The sequence below is a fragment of the Sturnus vulgaris genome, chromosome 13 (assembly GCF_052056855.1).
Source record: "Sturnus vulgaris isolate bStuVul1 chromosome 13, bStuVul1.hap1, whole genome shotgun sequence".
Lineage (NCBI taxonomy): Eukaryota > Metazoa > Chordata > Aves > Passeriformes > Sturnidae > Sturnus > Sturnus vulgaris.
In genome coordinates this window covers 12,165,755-12,185,035 of record NC_142255.1, presented here as the reverse complement: position 1 = coordinate 12,185,035, position 19,281 = coordinate 12,165,755, and the positions used below count along the sequence as shown (strand labels likewise).

The following is a 19,281-nucleotide window of genomic DNA, read 5'->3' as shown; positions in this document are numbered from 1 at the left end:
ACAGACTGTGGATGAGCACAAGGCCTGATTGTAATTTTCATGCTGCTCTAGAGAAAAATGGAAAGGGTTCCTCACAGAATCTCCCTGCTGTGCTAAGCCAGTCTGCAGAGCCCAGTCCAGTGCTGGGTCTTATCCAGCTTGGGCTCAGCTGATGCCTATACCCAGCACTCTGTGTTCAGTCTTTACCCACTTGCTCAAATCCAGCCTAGCACCTTAACCTGAATTCTTTCCTTCCCCTCAACCCCCGCACTTGCATCCCCAAATTTCCCTTTGCTGCTTTCACAGTCTCACACCAGTTACCCCCTGCTCCCCTCGTGGCTTTTTAGCCCACTTTCCCTTCCTGCAGGCACATTCCCAGTTTAGTTCCCTCAGTGTGTGCTGTCAGGATTATCAGCACTCTCAGACCCCCAGGAATTCCCTCCCCTGCAGCACCTACAGGAACTTCCCAAGCTTTGCTTTTTTGTCTGACCCCTGACAAAAGCCCACTGTGTTAATGTTATCAGTTACTATTCACAGTAAACATGAAAACCAAAATCAGAGGTTAATTCATAGCAGATGAACACCCCCTTCCACCACCTATACACACCAACCACCTTGGGGCTTTATCATGCCTCAGTACATAAATTGCTTAGGTATTAATTAAGGCAGATTTCTCTCCTAATTAGGTAACCTGGCAGGTTGAAAGCTGGCCTGTGGATTAAGGACAATGATATATACCAACTTCTGTGGTTCTTAGGGTAGAGTGCCTGCTATAAATAGATGTTAGAATTGTAAATTTAACATTGTTTAGTCTGGGGATAAGTGAGGAAAATGGGAAACTCATTTGCTCAGCAGTAGCAGGGTGTGGAGTGTTGTTTTCTGCCCAGGATTATTTTTATTTTTATTACTAAACTCTTGAGAGCCTAGAGATGTCACAAGGTCCTTTTGCTGTTCTGGGCTGTGAAACCAGGAGAGGAAAATATGAACTTATGCAATTTTATATAACTTACAAATGTGTTTAGCATTTTCTGTGACAGTGAAGGCAGTCAGAAAATTTAACTGTTTCCTTTGTGAACTTTATTTTGTTTGTCTGGAAGTTTGATCTGTTTCAGAGCAGGGGCAGGACATTTTCCTACTTAAGCAAAATAATGTCTAATTACAATAAAAAAGGGAGGAAGAAAGAGAGACTGAAGTTATACTGTGAAATGGCATTATTACCTCTCTAACAGGAAGCATATGGAATAGTAGCATACACATAGGTCTGAGAGCCAGGAATAAGTCAGTTCTGGCCTAGACATGCTGATTCCAGCTGTGGTCCTGAAACAAACTGTTAGGGCAAGAACCTGATTAATTCTAATGTCCATCTGGAGAGGATGATGAATGAAGGCAGAGAAACTGTCCCATCAGAGCTGTTGGGAAAACAAGGGTTACCCACTGTAATCCCTCCTGCCTAACACTGACTGGATCCACAGCAGTATCAGAAATCAGGGTGGTACATCCTATGGAAGAGTGCCTTATCACAGAGCCCCATTCTCCACATTCTAGAAAAAGAAGCAGAGGAAATGTCTTCATTTAATCCTGTTTTCCACTTCTTAGTATGGCACTCATTTATTGTTCTGCTTGTGCTTTTCCCATTGTGGTTATAATTAATGTGATTAACTAATATTTATAAGCACCCAGAAGATGGAAAGCTTATGTATTATCTATTTAGGGTAATTACCTCACTAAAGGACCTAAATAAATATTGATCCAATTCCAGAGAGCAAGGCACTACCCTCACAAAAATACCTCTTCTCAAAACAATGACTCCATCTCAATTGACCTCATATGAATAAATAACATTTGCACTCCTTTACTATTATCTTATTTTGACACAGAAAAGGGATCCTAGTTTGTCTATTTTCTGTAGCCTAAATTTTGCCATCAGACAAAACTCTTCCCTTCACTACACAGATTTTATTCACCAAAGAAAAACCTCCCAAAGCCCTTACAGACCTTATGAAAGACGTTTTCACTCACTTGGGTTAAATGAGCACTGTGTGTTTTCTTTCTTCCCTTTTTTTTTTTTTTCCTGGGGGTGGCTTAAAAAGTAATAAATGAATCATTTCAACTTTGGGCGAGAAGTTTAGGTGTTGTATTTGTACCATGCAACTACATAAACACAGAAGGAGCCAGTTAACCGATGAATTGCAGGAATGAGAAGCAACGAGATGATCTAAAACGTTTTAACACATTTTCCATATATTAGCACTCGGACTAGTTGTGTTTTGCTTTCTTACAACAGACACAAGTCAGGAGAAGTCCAAAAGGAAAGTCTGAGGTTTTATATTTCTGTTTGTGGTACAGGAAAAGGGTTACGATCTCAGTGGTTGATTCAGTGAAATAACATCTCTTTTATACACATCTGCCTAGCAAGTAGGGCGGTAGTTGGAAATACCCAATCTAAAGCATTAAAGATTTGCTGGCAAATAGCAAGGCATTTTCTGCAGAGGAAAAGTTGTTATATTGAGTAGTCACTTTGAATGCTTAGGAGTTACAGTCAAATATTCAAACACTGTGGAGTTACACTGCATTTATTATTTTCTCAAGTATTTAACACGCTGGGAATGGACTCTGCTGCGTCCATATCCATATCTGCGTTTCATATCCAAGAAGGCATGATAATAGCAGATTTAAATAAGAAGATACTTGGCAATGTCAATGGTAAGTGATATTTTTATAGCAAATTATTTAAGCATCATGCAGTCAGCTCTTTTTGCATGTCAGTATGTATTATTTTCAACTGCTTTAATTTCAGGATTTAGAAGAGAAGAATAAGCAGATAAGAGGTATGTCACAAATTACGTTTTTGTCTGTCTATTCACTGTTATCACTGCTTTGTCTTTAAATTGTCTGAGAAATTTGAAGCACATTATTATTGTTCAATGGTCAGCATTATGAATTAAACAGAAATCCTCTTCATGGAAGCACCTTAATTTAGGACTCTTCTGGTTCACTGTAAAGTATTTCTCCTCTTTCTCTTGATGTATATGAAAGCCTGCAGAGTGGACCAGACACCTTTGTGAGTTCACAGCTTTCTTCAGTTTTGAAGGCCTCTGTATACCTGCAATATTATAAAAGGCAGAAAAGAAACAAAATCACAGATAAAATGATTCATTACTCAGAAACATTTTTAAAACCACAAAACATCTTACTGGCAATTGAATTTCATAAGATTAATTAATTTCAAAACCAGATGGAAAGGAGAGGATATGGGGTTTTAAATTTTTTTTTAGCTTCTGCTAAGTCTATTTTTTCCCAGAATTTTCTCTAACCTTTCTACTCATTTCCACTGTGCTGTGTAACTGAAGGCTATATTCTTTAAATATTTTATTTTTCTTTAAAGAAGCAATGCAAAAGAATGTATTCCTCCATGAGAACTAGATAGGGTCAGTATCTAATAATCTGAAAACAAACTTTCAAACTATTTTAAAATTAAACATCAATGTGATTGTCTACTACTAGTTCCAGAGCATAGGTCCAAGTAAGATGTTCAAATGCACTATTTACTCAAATCTCTGTATGAACCAGCCTATACAGGAAATCAGTAAATTGCTCCTGAGTCTGAGTCTCTAAGGGGATACGTATTTGTTTAGTCATGTATTATAAATAACATCTGTAGACTTGAAACCTTGCCAGCATTATTAATGCAGGGTTCACTTAATAGTATCCTTTATTTTGCGCCTCATTAGCAACTGATTCAAACAGCGTGAGCCCACAGGAAAAGGTGCAGGCTGGTGCAGCACAGGGTATGGGCACTGCCCATGCAGCCTGCCTTGCTGCAGCTGGGCTGCCCAGTTTGGGCACTCAGCTCCTGGCCAGCAGAGCCCTGGGACACGCAGTCACTGCAGCGGCTTTGAAGCAGCCCCTGCTCGGGGATTGCTCCCAGGGTGGAGCTGGGGACACTCTGGGGAGCTCTTCCCCCACTGTCCCTGGGAGCAGATGACATACAGCTGTGGGGCTGCCAGATTGCCTCAATTTATGCTGAAGGACTGACCTGACAGGCGGTGGCCTCTGTCGCTTTTACAGCTCCTTGCTCTTGGAGAGCACCAGGGATGTGATCTGCTGCTTTATTCGCCTCCTGCTGTTATAATATTTCTGGTCTTTGTATCACAGCATGGCACATACTGCATCCTGTGAGATAGCCTGCATGCCTTATCATATGGAATAAGCTTTGTGTGCAATAGATTCTGCTTAATAGGAGATGGATTGCAAGAATACCATTACTTGACAACAGCAAATTCTTACTGTTTTCTAAGAGTAGTTGTTAATTATTTTGTCCATTGTCCTGTTAAAAAAAACACACAACAATCATTTAATTATCTTCCAGTACTTTTCATCAGAGAAATTCTCACCCCATACACCCAGGAAAGAAGGTGACCACAAGGCCATAACCCTCTTTCTTTAATGAGGACAAGGATTCAGAAGCGAGGGAAAGCAAACCTTGGGTCAAACCAGCAGGTCACTATCAGAGCTGGAAGGAGATCTCCAGACTCAATTAGAGTGTACAGTCACAAATGAGCTGAGGCAGAATTTTACTGCTTTATAGTGCATTAGATGTGGTTGGTAAAATTCAGTTATGGGTAGTTTACTTCTTTGCCCAAGATTAATGCTGAGCCCAAACTGATACTGTCAAAGTCTTAACATTTTTCTGATACCAATTTTATGTATTTAGGGTCCTTTCTTTAAGCCAAAAATAGAGAAAAACAACCTCAACTTATGCAACCCTCAAAGGTCTGGGTATTACTGAGTATTTATTTGAGTCAAGTGTTTGAAGATTTAGTCGATGAATAAAAAGACAAAATTTATAATAAGTTTAAAAGGTGTTGAAATAAAAAAGAAAGAACCAGAGAAAGAAAATCCTGGGTAATATTGCTGGTCATATTTTTGTATTGGAACACGATTTTGGACAATTACTTGGGAGTTAAATCTCAGAAGAGGCTGCTTCTATTGGGAAATCCAAATGAGACAAAGAATATAGCATCAGTTCTTATGGAAATCATTATTAGGTATACTCTGGATCAAAAATTAGCATACGTAAAAAGAGGACACTGGACAATTTGACTTCCCTGAGCACATCTCTGCTGCAGGGTCAGGGTCATTCAGTGGCCAGGTACACCAAGCCTGCTCTAGTAGATGGCATTGTGTTGAGCCTCAGCACACTGTTTCACACCAGCTCTTTGTGAGTATCCAGCCTTTCCAGATAGTTCACAAGTCAGCCCCAGGTCTGGAGGCAGGATGACTCTCCCACAATCCAGTTTATAACTGCTCTTCCAGGACACCTCTCACTCCATGGGCCTCCTACTGATGTTCATAAAAAATGCTGGGGAAGTGATTATAGGTATTTACTGTGCCATAACAGAAATACTCAAGCTCTTCTGGGCCAGCAGAAAATTAAAGGCAAATGAGGACACAGTGATGTTTAAAAGAAATTATAACTAAGTAGCATAACAATCTGAGTGTACAGCAAGTTTTCAAGACTGGTGTAATAATGTCTTTACACTCAGATTTGGTGCTTATTTTAAAAGATAAGCTTTAGCTGGTATAGGAATTATTTCCATCAGCACAGGAATTACAGGTTAACATTTTCTCTTCAACAGCTTTAATCATACTAGCTAATTAGAACAACAAGTTCTGGGCTTGAAAACTGATTCCATAGAAAAATCAAAACCCAGGATCAGGAATCTTCAGCTGAGATCTCTCAGCCACTAGCTCTAAACTACTTAACATTAGATACTGCTCTGGAGGTGCAGGCTGATTTCAAAATGTGGAAGAAAAGCTATCTCCCACAGACACTAAATCCTAGACTGGTTGAGATGCTGCAGATGACCCCAGCACCATTTATCACACCTATGACCAAGGTATCATCAGATCTCATGAAACACCCAAAGAATTATGTTTTGTGCCTTACCAGGGACCTATTCATGTGACAGATCATATTGTTTCCCTCATAGGAAACCTGTAAAATAACCTCATTTTTCTGTCAATGGTAATGCTGGTGAGTGATGTATGTTGTGTGCACTGTGACTAAAGTTAGTGTTAAAAGCTACAGTACTGCCAAAAAAACAAGAGAGCAGCCATTGGAACTTTATACTGTTATCTTCAACACCACAAACAAAACCTGTCTGCTCAGCTTCATTCTGATTGTCACAGCCTTAGAGATAAGGTACAGCAGCAGAAATGTGAAGGGTCCTCAAGTCTTTTCTAATGCAGACTTAAGAAGCAGCCTGTGTTAAGTAGATTTGCCTCTGCCAAGCTCCAGGGATGACAAATACTCAGAAATAGCTACTGCTTAAACTTTGTGCTTGAAATGACAACTACAAATGTGGTAAAGTCATTTTATTCAGACACAAATATCCAAGAGAAGAGGTTGGGTAATTCATCACCAATCCTCGACAAAGCTAACTGAAAAAAACAAAGAAACAAACCAACAAAAGAGCCCAAAGCAAACCATAACAACACCCCAAACACTCTGCAATTCCTCATCCTTCTCAAAAAACCCCTACAAACAACCCAACCCAAACCAACAAACCCAGTCACCCAGAGAGGACCATGCACATCACTGTGAAATGCTAAAGGATAACAAGCCCCTGACTCTAGTGAGCCTGAGATCAGGCTGCTGGAGCAAGTGGTGCCTGGACCAGAGTGTGAAATATGGAGCAAATTCTGCCACAGGTTCTCAGGTGGACTAAGTATAGTCACCTTTTCAGTGTTTCCATTCATTCACATCTGGCTGTTCAAGGAGTAAAGAAGGCAGCAGCAAAAAATATGACAAAATCCAACATGGATTCACAATAACAGGTTAAAACAAAGGGCAGGTCTAAATACACCCTTAAACTGAACTCATGAAAAACATAGAGAAAATTTTCGTATCATTTTTGTAGATAGAGTCAATTCAGTTTTCTTTTGCTGTTTATGTTTTTTTCCTTATAAATCATAGTTTTGCTATTGATAATTCTCCTCTCATTCAGCTTAAAGGGCCCTTTATGTCTGCCTACAGTTTAGGGAACTATAAATTAAAGGAAATACTAAGTCAGATGAAAAAGGAGCATTATGTGGAAAGAAGAGGTAAAGCCATAACTTTTTGAAAATATTTGTTTAAATTTGAGCCCCACCATACAGGAGAGCTCACATAATATTTTTACTACTCTGATGCTGCATTAAGTTATAAACTGTGTATTGGTCAATGGTTTAAAAAAAAAAAGATGGATTTTTCCTTCAGTACCAGATATTTAGCAACTTCATACCTGAAACATACATATTTAGTGTTTCTCAAAGCCCAACATAATGTCACACGTAGTCTATGTACACACTATAAAAACATCAAAATAACACTATAGCCCACAACACTTAGCTGAAAGGGTACCATTCTTGCCTCATGCAGCCCTCCGTGGCTACAGCCAACAAACTTTACACTCATAGTGCTGTACTTTTTCAATCACACACTCTTAACACCATCACTTATGTAAATCACATGGGCTACTTTGTCTGCAAGCAAAGCATTGTATGCATAAAGTAACATATTCTTCATGGAGTTCAAGGATATGTTCTCAAGATGAGGTAAAAATACTTTTTATAGGTGTACACTTAGTATTAGATCCTCGTCCATGGAACTATATAAGCACTATTTTACTGCTCATCTCTGGGGCACTTCAACAAGAGAGGTTAGTAATCACAGAGTGGGAGTGCAAGTCATGAAACACAAATGTCTCTGGCAAGACAAGGTCTAGGAAATTTTATTAATTCACAGGAAAGCAATTCATTTGAAAATAGTCTAGAAGGTTGCAGAGCTGGATACCGTCATAAAATAGGTAATAAAATTCACAAAAGGAAGTGAATTTTTTCAAGAAGGATCTGAAGCAAAAGGAGGAGTTCGAAACATATGAAAGCAGCATGAAGCTGGAAGGAGGGGCAGAAGACAAAAAGATAAAAGTATGCAGAAGATAGAGGATGACATCAGTACAGAGATCAATGAGAAAAGGATTCCACGGAGATGTGAAGATCAGAATATTTTTCCTAGTACAAGAACTAAACAAATCTTAGAGGCAACAAATTTCAAACAATTACAAGGAAGTACATTTATATGTAACACGTGAAACTCATTGCCTGTAGAAACTCTTGAAATCAAAAGCTTAATGGGAGCCAGAAATGGATAAATTACAGTTCTATTACACAGGATTCATTCCATGTGTAGAAGGGAAAAAATATCTTTGTGCTTCCTGGCAAATGTTAGGTACTAAGTAATGAAAGGAATTAAAAAGAGATTTACCTAATTTGATATTATGCAATACTTATCCAAGATGGGCCATCTGTAACTTCTGCTAAAACAAGACTATCATACCATATCATCGTATCACATCAACCATATCATATCAAGCATTTTGGAATAATATAAAAAACCTCAAAGTGCTAGTCTACTCTATCAACAATGTATGCAGAAACTCTTCCTGAGAGAAAGCTCTATCTTGATTTTTTTTTTCTTTTTAACAGTTAATCCCTTTAAAATAATTGCTATCAATTATTGCTGGAGAAGGATACTGGATTAGCTGGGCTAATATGGTGACTCAACGTGCCATGTAGCTGTGTTTTCATGGATGGAAGGGCAGTGTGAAAGTCATGAAACCAAAGACAGAGATGACTAATCCAGCCTGGCTTAGCAGCAATGAGAGGGTGGATTGTCCTGTGGAAATAACTGTAGTCTGGAATATGGCAGATGTGAAAATTGTGGCTGTGTTTAAGGCAAAAGTAGATGATCAGTTTGCTGAACAATGTAAGGATGGGACAAAAACTTGAACACTCCAAACTATTTGCTTTCTTTCATATTGACACAAGCTGTATTTGGGGTTGGGTGGAGATCAGGACTGAGGCTGTTCCATCATCACTTAGATCTGCTTTGCCCAATAGTAATGTCCTGTTTAAATTTATACATTCCTTTTTGGAAAAGGTTATCACCAGTAGCAACAGGCAAAATATTTAGTACTGAATAGTCTGCATAGTTGTCCTCTAGAATCCAAACCTGTGTATATGGAAAATAATTTGGAGAAAAGAAGAATCATTCCTGTATCTGCTACAGTTCCAGACACATCCAAAATGCACAAGAGAAGAATTGCCATAACTATTAAGTTCAGTGGCTCTTCTCTTTACCCACCAGCAATAGACACTAACCCCAGACATGAGAAGAGTTTCTCCATTTCATGGTAACTATCCCATCGCAGGATTATCACTCTACCTATGAACTGCATTGTTTGACTTTCATTCTGGAGCAGGAGTTGCTGCCCTTTCAGCATGCTATTCCTCTTATCTACAGATATATATTTTCACCAACTCACCTCTTGGGGTGAAATCTGTCTGATTGAAATCAAAGACAAAACACCTAACTTCAAAATGTTAATGATTTCTGCTGCCTTCTTGTTTCACATGATCATTATGCTTTAGATTTTAAGTATTTCCTTTTATTTGTTTGAACACTCTATTTTACCACATTCTTTTCCTGTCCCTCACATGAGAAGGAAGTAAAGAAACCACACTGATTTGCCTTATATTTCCTATTATCTCATAAACTTTTATCAATGCAGTTCCTTTCTCCATAGGAGAGTCCACATAATTTCAGTATTTTAATACAAAATTCCAGCCTCTGATCTGTGTTCATTGCCCTTTTCCTGCTACAATAACTTTGAGCTAAGTAATGAAGATTGACCACAGTATCCAATATCAAAGCCTACCATTAATGCAACAAGGCAGGCACAGTAGAGGCTCTCCCTCTCTCCCTCTGCCTCTCCTTTTCCTCATGGCTTCTAAAAACCTGTTTTTCTGTTCACCACTGGGCACTGAACAATTACTGTACAGAGAAGATGGAAAAAACTGCAAAAGGTTAGAGTAAAGCAACATGAAAAAACAGCCCCTCCTTGTGATATTTATGTTTCTGCTTCTGGCCCTGGCAGAAGTCCAGACTTGGACTGAACAAAACTCCCAGTGGTTTAGGGACTACATTATTCAGCCCATAGTCAGGAAATGCAAAAGCATGTGACAATGGGAAGAAATAAAGCAAGCTTTCCAATGCTTTTGAGCTTCCAGCTCAGTCAGCTTGGATCAGAACTCAGGGACTGTTGAGATTTTGTGTGAATGAGTTCTCTATTGCTAAACAAAAGCATGTGTGTGGTGTAGTGAAAGACAGTGAAGTGGTAAACAGTCTGTGGCTTTGCTTCCTTGTTGATATTTCTTTTTTACAGTACTAGCACTACATATAAAACCCCATTTTTTGTACAAGGCCACTGTCCTCTCTCTTCAAATACAGTGACAAACTCTTTCCCAAAATACAAAGTCAGCTCCCTATTTCTCCTCCTTTCCAGGAAAGCTACCTCATAATTGTTGATCACTGCTCAGTGCCAAAGCTTGGTTCTACTGAAAGAGTTATGTTCCATGTCATTTGTTAACCAGTGAATCAGGAAAAAACTTTGTCCTTTAGAGAAGATTTCCTTTGGGGAGCAAATATTCCAAAAACTTAGATGTTAGGAAAACAATGTCAAATTCTCTTGATAAATGTTTAAAATACAAAATGCCTACAATTGTATTATTAGGGACAGAGTTTTCCAGGACTCCTGTAGACACTGTACAGAGCAGAGATTTCATCTCCCAGTACGGCAATCATTCTCATGGGACAGATGTTTGTCTTTACAGTCCATGTTTTACCTTGAAGTCAAAAGATCACTAAACATGAGCCCCTACCTGTGCAATATTTTAAACCTCTTCTATAATTCCTCTCCCTCTTTTAGAAGTTAGTGACAGAGCAATAAAACCAGAACCTTCAAGACACAGAACACAGAGGGCAGCAGGTGACTAAGCACTCTCCTGTTGACCATTTCCATGACCAGACAGGGCCAGGCATACATTTTCCTGAAAAGCATGAGATTTATGGTTTGTGACAACACTCTAAAGAGACCTGACTATTTCAATAAACTAACATTTACTGTTTCAGATACAATGTTTTCTTTTATGGATTTTCTTGAAATTAACAAACACCTTATGAATCTAATCACACAAATTCATTGAGAGCAAGCAGGTTTCTGCAGCAAGATTGTTATCTGTCTGTCTGAGCACAACTGAGGATGAACAGGTGGGGACTGACATGATCTGTGTGATAAACAATTTTCTGAGTCCTTGATCAGGTGGGATCACAAAGTCGAGTCTAGCCCATAAAGGGGAAAGTATTCAAGAACTGGTTGGTTAAAGAGGTTGTGTCCATGGTGAACAATACAGGGGTCTGGCATCCAAAAGTGGCACCTATTATGTTTTGCTCCTGGAGCAGAATTTGTCTATGAAACTTACTAACTTAATGTTAAAATATCGGCTGAAAAATACAAGGAACATGCTTGCCATCTCAGTCTCCAACAGAAAACCTTCACTGGATTAGTACAGACTCTGCTGTTGCCCCAGCTCTCCTCAGGTGAGTTTGACATGCCTGAACCCCATCAATCCTTGGACCAGAGAGCGACGGGGGAAAATAAATGACACGAACTCCTTAAATGGTCCTGCCACCTCCGGGTAGCTGGGAGCCTGCTGGAAACTGTTTCTCCAATACTGCATCCCATTGCTTTTGTTTATCTAGCCTTGCTGACATTTTCTTCAATTAGGAAACAATAGCTCCGTTCCAATGTACTGAGCACAATTACTGAAACTGAGTCACGTGGCACCAGGAGAGTGTGTTTTCAATTATTCACTCTGTCTTTTTTTGTCAGGCCCATGAAGAGGAACAGCCTTCTGCAGGAGTCAGGTTTGTCTGCCTCGCTGTTGTAAGTTCCTCCTTTTAAATTTTTATTTTACCATAAGGTTTTTTTTTTTTAATTATCATTTTTTAAATTCAACTCTCTGAGAATTTCTTACTCTTTATTAGAAAACTTTTAAATCTTTAGCTTCCTACTGTGGGGAAACCCTAGACATCTGCAATACTTCTGTGCTAATAGTACTGAGCAGTAATGAATCTGAGTAAGATCACAAGATCTAGATTAAATTAGGATGCAAGATCTAGATTAAAAGAGGATGCTGCTAGCACTTAGTAATGTAAAACTCATCTTGTTCTTGCTAGCAAAGTCCTGTCTTTCCTACTGCCTGGTTTACAGCAGAGCATTCGCATTCAATCTGGGAGCTACACCAAATTATTTGTATCTTGTAAATGCTTGGTTTAATATCCAACCAAAAATTTGAACCAAATGGCCACAGCTCAGATCATGTATTTTGTTTGCAGAAGACAGACTAAGTTTGGGCTTTTAAGATTTAAAGCTGGAAAAATAAAGCTTGGGGGAAAAAAAATGAAACAGAGAAGGAACATTTGGTTTGCATTACAAACCACAGACAGCTTCCATCAGGCAAGCTGGAGGTATAAGAATGGCAAAAGAAAATGACAAGCAGTGAGTGCACTGGAGAAAAAGATGAATGATTTGGAGAATTGACTTTGAAGTAATTGTCCATGCCATCAATATCTCAAATTAAATTTGGTGGAATATGGCAATGAATCATAAAGCTTCTCTGGCACTTGTGATATTGTATGCTGTGTAAAATAACATTTCTGGATATTTTTATTGGAAAATTTGTCGTCTATGTTTTTGATACCTCCTATATTTTTGTCACTTATGCAACCCCGAATCAACAGCTCAGGAAAGAATGTTGCCTTAGTTAGGACTTGTGATCTAATACTTATAGCAAGTATTTAACTGGAAGTCTTCAGGTCTAGTGGGTTTATTTTCACATCAGGCCCTGTCTCTCTGTGAGATCAGGTAAGTCATTCAGGGTTAAACTTGGTCTTTGAGTGGATGGAGCTCTCATGGGGGCAGGGGAGGAGGAAACAGCTGATGGATCAGGGCAAAGAGTTCTCTCTGCATAAGATAAAATTCCTCAGGAGCATTACAGGGGGATGGGAAAGCAGAATGCACTTAGACACGTGTTTCCTTCACTGTTTCAACAGGTGCTTCTATGTGTCCCTGCATCCCAGATGTTTAGCAGAGCCAGAGAGGCACCTCTTGGACATTAAGTACTGATGGCAGTTCTCCCTTCTTAAGTCCAACAGCTTCAGGCAGAGCAAGAAAGGACTTCATTCTAGCACGACAGTCTCCAGAGAGCTGCATTCTGACCATTAAGCTACCAAGTCCTCTGCTTATCCAAATGCTTAATAGCTCTTTTTAAATTCTTCCTCTTTGAGAAAAGTAAGAGTGTGTTTAATGTTTGTACAAAATTGAAATACTAAAATGAAAAGTGTTCTTACTTTTAGTTTCACCACACAGGCAGGATTGTTTAGGTCTGAATGTGCAATTTGGCTACATTTGTGATGGTGTTACCAGTGTCTAATAGCAATTGCCAGTATCACAGGAGCACTGATCCCTATGCAGATTTTCAAGTAATGCACATTCCACTCACCTCCAGCTTTGTTGCTTCCTACCTTGATGCTGAGAGTAGAGACTTGCAGAAATTCCCTTCATCCCAGCCATCCTCTTTTTTCAACTCCACATTCTGGTCTAATGGTCCAGACTGCGTTTTCACCTTCATTTAGACATACAGGAAACACAACATCATAGGCTTTAACAAGATTAATTTCCTAATACAGTGGAGATGCTAACAGGGATTTCTAAGTTCAAAAATTTAGTTCATGTATATGATGGTAGACTAAAGCTTTAGGCTTATCAAAACACCAAAAATTGCATTTTTTAAAAGTCACAAACAAGATCTCCAAACCTTACACTTGTATGCTCTGTATCACAGGAAGAGAGCGTGGCTGTGCTGCTGGGCAGTTCTCAATCACAACAAACTCGTCATTCATAAGAGTGGCTACTCTGAAAAAAGAAAAAAGCAGAATGTTCTGTGAATTGAAGGGAATGGAGAATATGCAAGTCCAGTTTGACCCTGAAAGCTTCCCTCATGCCAATGCCAGGGAGTTTGGGAGCCCAGTGACTTCCATCCCCCTGTTCCAATCCAGCAGGGTCAGACTCCCACAGGAGCAGAGAGGATCCCACAGACACACAGAGAGGGGCAGAAAGAACACCAGCTTTAGGGACCTTGACGTACACTCTGGCTACTTTCAAATTTTGCCCTGAAATAGAGTCTTGCTAGGAAATCCCAGGAGTTCCAATAATCAGAGCATGAGTTTCTGAAGCGTTAGGGATTTTGTTTAGGGAAAAGAGACATAATGGAGCAGAGCAATAGTAGGACTGGTGTGATAGAAGACAAGTAATGATGGAAAGCTGTAGAAGCACTACCTACCAAAAACACCAGAAAAGACCGCACACAAATCAACAGCCTTCTCCCTGGGACATCTCTGCTGCACCTGAAAATTGTTTCATTTTTACAAATTCAAAAAATTCAGATTCATGCTGAACTGCGGATTTCTCCAGCAATGCCATACAGTTCCTTTAGGCAGGTGCTCAGTGGCATAGTGTTTATCACCTGCTTTTGTTTTTCCTGTTTAATTGCATAAGAAAAAAACACAAGAAAAATAATCCTGCAGCCTTATTACAATGCTGACTTGGATTTACCATCTGTCTTGGTGTGAGTTTGTAGGCCTGTGTTTATTGTCATAGCTGTAAGGAGCCTTTAGAAAATCTGTCTTCTTCCTTTCTATATCACCACTGGAACTTCAGGTACAAAGTGCATATATATCTACGTAATTCTGCATAGAAACAGGTGCATATATACCTACCTAATTCTGCAAAACAAACACAACAACCCAGTTTAGAGCACAATGGAAAAAGTTTTTCTCTTCATAGGATACTTCGGAAATGCTTTTCAAATTACATCAATCTCCAGTTTTGTGTATAACACCTTCAGCATCTTTGATTTATGCAAATACTTCAGTTTCAATTGGTATTTTCTCTAGAATGGCAACATTGGTATGAGGTTCTGTGAGGAGAACAGAAAAGTTTATGTAGTAAATATGATGATAAAACTTAGGTGAGAGAGTCAAAGTAATTAATTTAGACATCCTCTTGTTGAATTTTCAGCACACATACCTACCAAAGCATTTCTAGAAAGTTTTTTCTGAGAGAGTTTTAATGGCTCCCCTTTGTTTTATTAAAAGGCTCATTACATTACACATTTTACAAAAGCTCCAAATTTTGCTATATTTTGATTGTATATATTTTTTCCAATTTATCTTAATTTTATATGTTGAATCATGTGCTGAAACAAACAATTTCTGTAATAGGACACTTTTTGATTGATGTACTGGAGCTGCATTCCTTTATAGAATTCAATCCCTAATCAGATATTCACATCTTAAGTGCTTCACTGGATCTCTCCATTACTCTTAAATGCACAGTCTTAAATGAGTTCTGGTTTGCAAAGCTGGAAGTTTTATGGCAGCCTGACATTCCTTACTCTCTCAAGGCTAAGATCTACTTTTGCTAAACCACTTACAACTCGGATGTGCCAGGCAGAGAACTTAGAGTTGACAATTTGATTAATCTTCTTTGAATTATAGTGGTTTCATGAATCAAACTTCAGAAGGAGCTTCTTTTTTCCAAATAATATTAGAAGGATAGAATAATGCTTTTAAAGTATCTTCCTTTTCAATTTGGGATTTCAACATGCAAATTCAGCAGATGCCCAAAGCAAGCAGACAATGGCAGCATCACAAACATTTATTAAAAGCACTCCACTCTGCTTGGGTAACACGGCAAGAGAATGAAAAGGTGGAGGAGGATCTAGGAGAGCTCTGCACAGAAGCAGAATTAGCAAGTCATGAAATATCACGTGGCTGTTCTCAGACTGAAAGGCTCTGTTGATTCGATTTATTCATTAGGGCTTTCCAGTAGTGTAGGTTATTAAGTGGGAGAAAGTGGGGTATATTACAACTTACTTTTATATTTCCTTTCCTGGAGGATATTTAGCACTACAGAAGCAGAGAAAATTATTGGAAGTATCATGCCACATAAATGGGAGAATGATAGGAAGAAAAGCAGCAGCTCTCTGAAGATGGATCAGAAGAACAACGCTGGGAACAGGAAGTCAAGAAAGTTTCGCTCCATTTCAAGATCACTTATACTCTGCAATGCCAAAACCAGTGATGATGGGTCAAGTCCCGACGAGAAATGCCCTGATCCCTTTGAGATCTCTACCAGCTGGGGTCAAGAGGATTTTGACTGCTGTCCCAAAACACAGCTGCCATGCACATCAGAGGCAGAGGACAGCCCACCTGATCCTCCACGTGTGGTCACCAGCATTCTCCAGTCCAAAGCCGCAGCAAATGAGAACTGCAACCACACGAGAAGAAAGTTCCTCACCAAGGTAAGTAACTCGTGCTGTGTATTGTAATGTTTTCCACTGCAGTAGTTGCTCAATGGATTAATTAATATTTCTCAGGCACTTAGGGTCCTACTTGGCTTTTTCAGAGCCTAGGAACCACAGTGTTCCTGCTCTGCATAAAAGGCACCAAAATACACTGGCTTCCCTGCTGTGCTGTTGCATTCTGCTTATGCACAATCTGCTGAAATCAGTGCATCTAGGCCTCTATCAGTGTTCAGACAAGTACAGCTGGTGTGTTGTATCTGCAAGAGTCTCTTCAGCTCAAAATATAAACCTGTCACTGCAGCAAAGTGCAGCTGTAGTGTGATACCATGATATCTCACAAGCCATGCAAGCACGAATTATATTAATACTGTGTCAAACACAGGAGATTCAGTAGGCAGATGCTCTTTCCCTCTGATTCAGGAAAAAGGTAGTGATGGCTCTAAAACCAGAGATGTCACATTTCCTGGAGATGTGAAAAGTCTAAGAGCCTCATATTACAGTGTTATTCTTTAATCAGCTATGTGAACCCTAGCTGTCTGAAAAAATTTTTCAGTCTGAGCAATTTATTTTAGATGGCTTTAGAAAGTTCTTTCAGTAGGATAGCCTAATTTTTCCACTTTCTCTCTACTGATTGCTGTGATGTGTAAAAGAGACCTCACTGCAAGTGTCATCCTGGCACCTCCTTCATTACATGCCTTTTATCTGTGCAGATACGTGCTTATGTGAAAGAACTGATTATTTCACCTAAATTGTTTTTCTTGTATATTCTATTTTATATAAAATAAAATATATATCGGCTAAAATTAGACATCTATGTCTAAATACACAGTGGCACAAGTGCTACTGAAAATCAGAATCTCCTCTTACCCTTGATAATGACCACAGCATGCCCAGCATTGCAAAGACTGCAGCAGGATGGATGCAAGGTGTTTCCCCCCTTGGCAAAGTCCCAGCAGGAAGACAAAACCAAACCAACTTGCTATTGCATTCTGCCAGAAAACAAGACCCAAAACTTACTCAGTCCCCTGCAAAACCATGCAAATTCCTCCTTTTTGGAAATAGTTCATATGCACCCTGCTGATGCCTCTGTGAGTGAAGATGGAGCTGGCCTTTGTGCACTCCTCCATCTTCTCTTTTCAAAAGTTGAAGCACTTAGGTGTGTGTCAGATGCCACAGTCTATTTCCTTGCTCATCTCCTAAGTGTGCAGGGCTCCAATAACTGCTGTGATCCATATCCATATGCAACTACTCAGTATCTTATTGCAGACTGTAGGTTTAGATCGTTTGCTTTTACAGCTGGCAAGCAGCTAAAATAGGGATCTGGGGAACAGAGTAAGTCCCACAATGCCTTTGCACATACAAAATACAACTGCTAAGGGTATAAATCTGCTCTTAGGCTGAAGCATCAGTGTCACTGAAGGACATGTGACAGATGCTGACATTAGTCACCAGGCTCAGTCGCTCACAGCAGCATTTGAGTTGCTTAGTGCTGCTGTAGACTATGAGTACCATTAAATTCCCACTCCAGAGCTCTCATAGTAATCTAAACCTCTACAAATGCTACTTGCTAATCTTCTGTACCTTTCAGAGTTATGGATGAGTGATTCTAAAGCCTTATCTTGACTTGCTAAGTAGGATGAACATTGGAAACAGCCACACCAACCATGTTCTGTGCTGCTGCTGCTGAGGCTTTCCCCCTAGAGTATGAAAGCAGTGATCTCTACCTTCCATATGGCACAAGCCTGTCAGAACACTCTTCCTGTACCACATGTCTTACAAAGCTTAAGCCTTCTCTCATTAAGAAGTAAAACAGGCATTTTTTCATGTCCCAGTGTAATTCTCTCTTCATCTAAATGTGACACTTCAGAAATTCATGATGTGTGACTCAGAGCTGAAGAATCCTTGTCTTTGTTCAAGAAAATTGATTCCATTCTTTCTGTGGTGTTCTTGAGGACATTCCACTATTCTTCTGCTTTCCAGCACCTCCAGCCCTAAGCGTGACTCTAAAGGTGTTAATAACTCCCACAGAACTGAACAACTTAATATTGCTGTCACAAGGAAGGAGAGAAGAATGCTTAAAAGTGTTGCATGATTTTATATTCCCTGTGCATTTCTTCTCCAGAGTAAGGGGGAACCTGTAACACCAGTATTCAAAATGCAATTCCTTTTTTTCTGTTGAAAACCTTAAGTGTCTCTGAGCCACACTCTACTGACTACATGGGGATCACCATAAGCAATAAACCATTAGCACATCAGTGTTTCAGGACTAAATAACAGAGGTTTTTGTTTTTTTCCTTCTCTAATATTCTGTCAGCAATGAGAACAGATGAACAGTCTTTCAATTAATTTGGCTTCCATTACCCACTATTCACTTACACTGACCATTGCTTGCTGTGTCTAGAGGCCCAGGGTTACCTTGGTGTCATTTGTTCAGACACTTTCTGAGATGAGGTGTGCTTGGTCTGGTATGGTGGACTGCCAAGCAAGCACATCTCCTTTACAGTTTGCTTCTCACAAAACCAGCAATTTTTGCATGGCCTGAAGGAAAAGAAACCAAAGAAATGGTAAGCAGTATCTGATACCATGAGCATGGACACAGCAAACACTGTGGGAGGTATCTTTGCCTGCTCAGACTGAAATCACTCCAGTTGTTGAAGAACTGGGCAGTAATAGATGATATCAACTCCTTCAGAGAACAGCAGACTGCTGCGTGTGAAAGCTGCTCCAAGAAACAATTCTACTACTCCAAGAAGCACTCCATTACGTCTTCCCAACACCCCCACAGCCCTGGGAAGCACTGAGAGCTACCAGTGGGGCTGGTAGTAGGGTTGGAATAGCATCAAGAATAACCTAGAATAGAAAAGGGCTGACTTCTGATGAAATGAATATGGGAGCTAAGCTACCTGACTGCATGGCTCTACTTGGTTCTAGAAACTTCTACACCATTTCTTCCTTGGTGCCTGACCCTCTGCTTGAAGAAGGGAAAAGGCA

At 39.6% G+C, this 19,281-nt stretch overlaps 1 protein-coding gene and 1 long non-coding RNA gene across 9 annotated transcripts in view; one reads left to right on the top strand and one right to left on the bottom strand.

Annotated features, from left to right (window-relative positions):
- The first annotated feature begins 2,618 nt into the window (after window positions 1-2,618).
- IL16 (interleukin 16) overlaps window positions 2,619-19,281 on the top strand; it is a 39,331-nt gene continuing 22,668 nt past the window's right edge. For 5 of the 8 annotated variants that reach the window (XM_088172571.1, XM_014889732.2, XM_088172568.1 and 2 more), the window contains exons 1-3: window positions 2,619-2,682; window positions 11,754-11,807; window positions 15,882-16,287. In XM_088172571.1, coding sequence (XP_088028697.1) covers window positions 11,758-11,807; window positions 15,882-16,287 — 456 coding nt within the window. In that variant the 5' untranslated portion in view covers window positions 2,619-2,682; window positions 11,754-11,757. Of the gene's footprint in view, window positions 2,683-11,753; window positions 11,808-12,976; window positions 13,215-15,881; window positions 16,288-19,281 lie in introns of those variants that run through there. The other 3 variants (XM_088172570.1, XM_088172572.1, XM_088172573.1) reach the window with 3 other exon arrangements.
- Window positions 2,677-17,404, bottom strand: LOC148222247 (uncharacterized). The gene is made up of 5 exons (XR_015806532.1): window positions 17,308-17,404; window positions 13,741-13,838; window positions 13,448-13,548; window positions 4,016-4,306; window positions 2,677-3,082 (listed from the first exon to the last, which is right to left on the bottom strand). It is a non-coding gene; the product is annotated as an uncharacterized LOC148222247 (long non-coding RNA).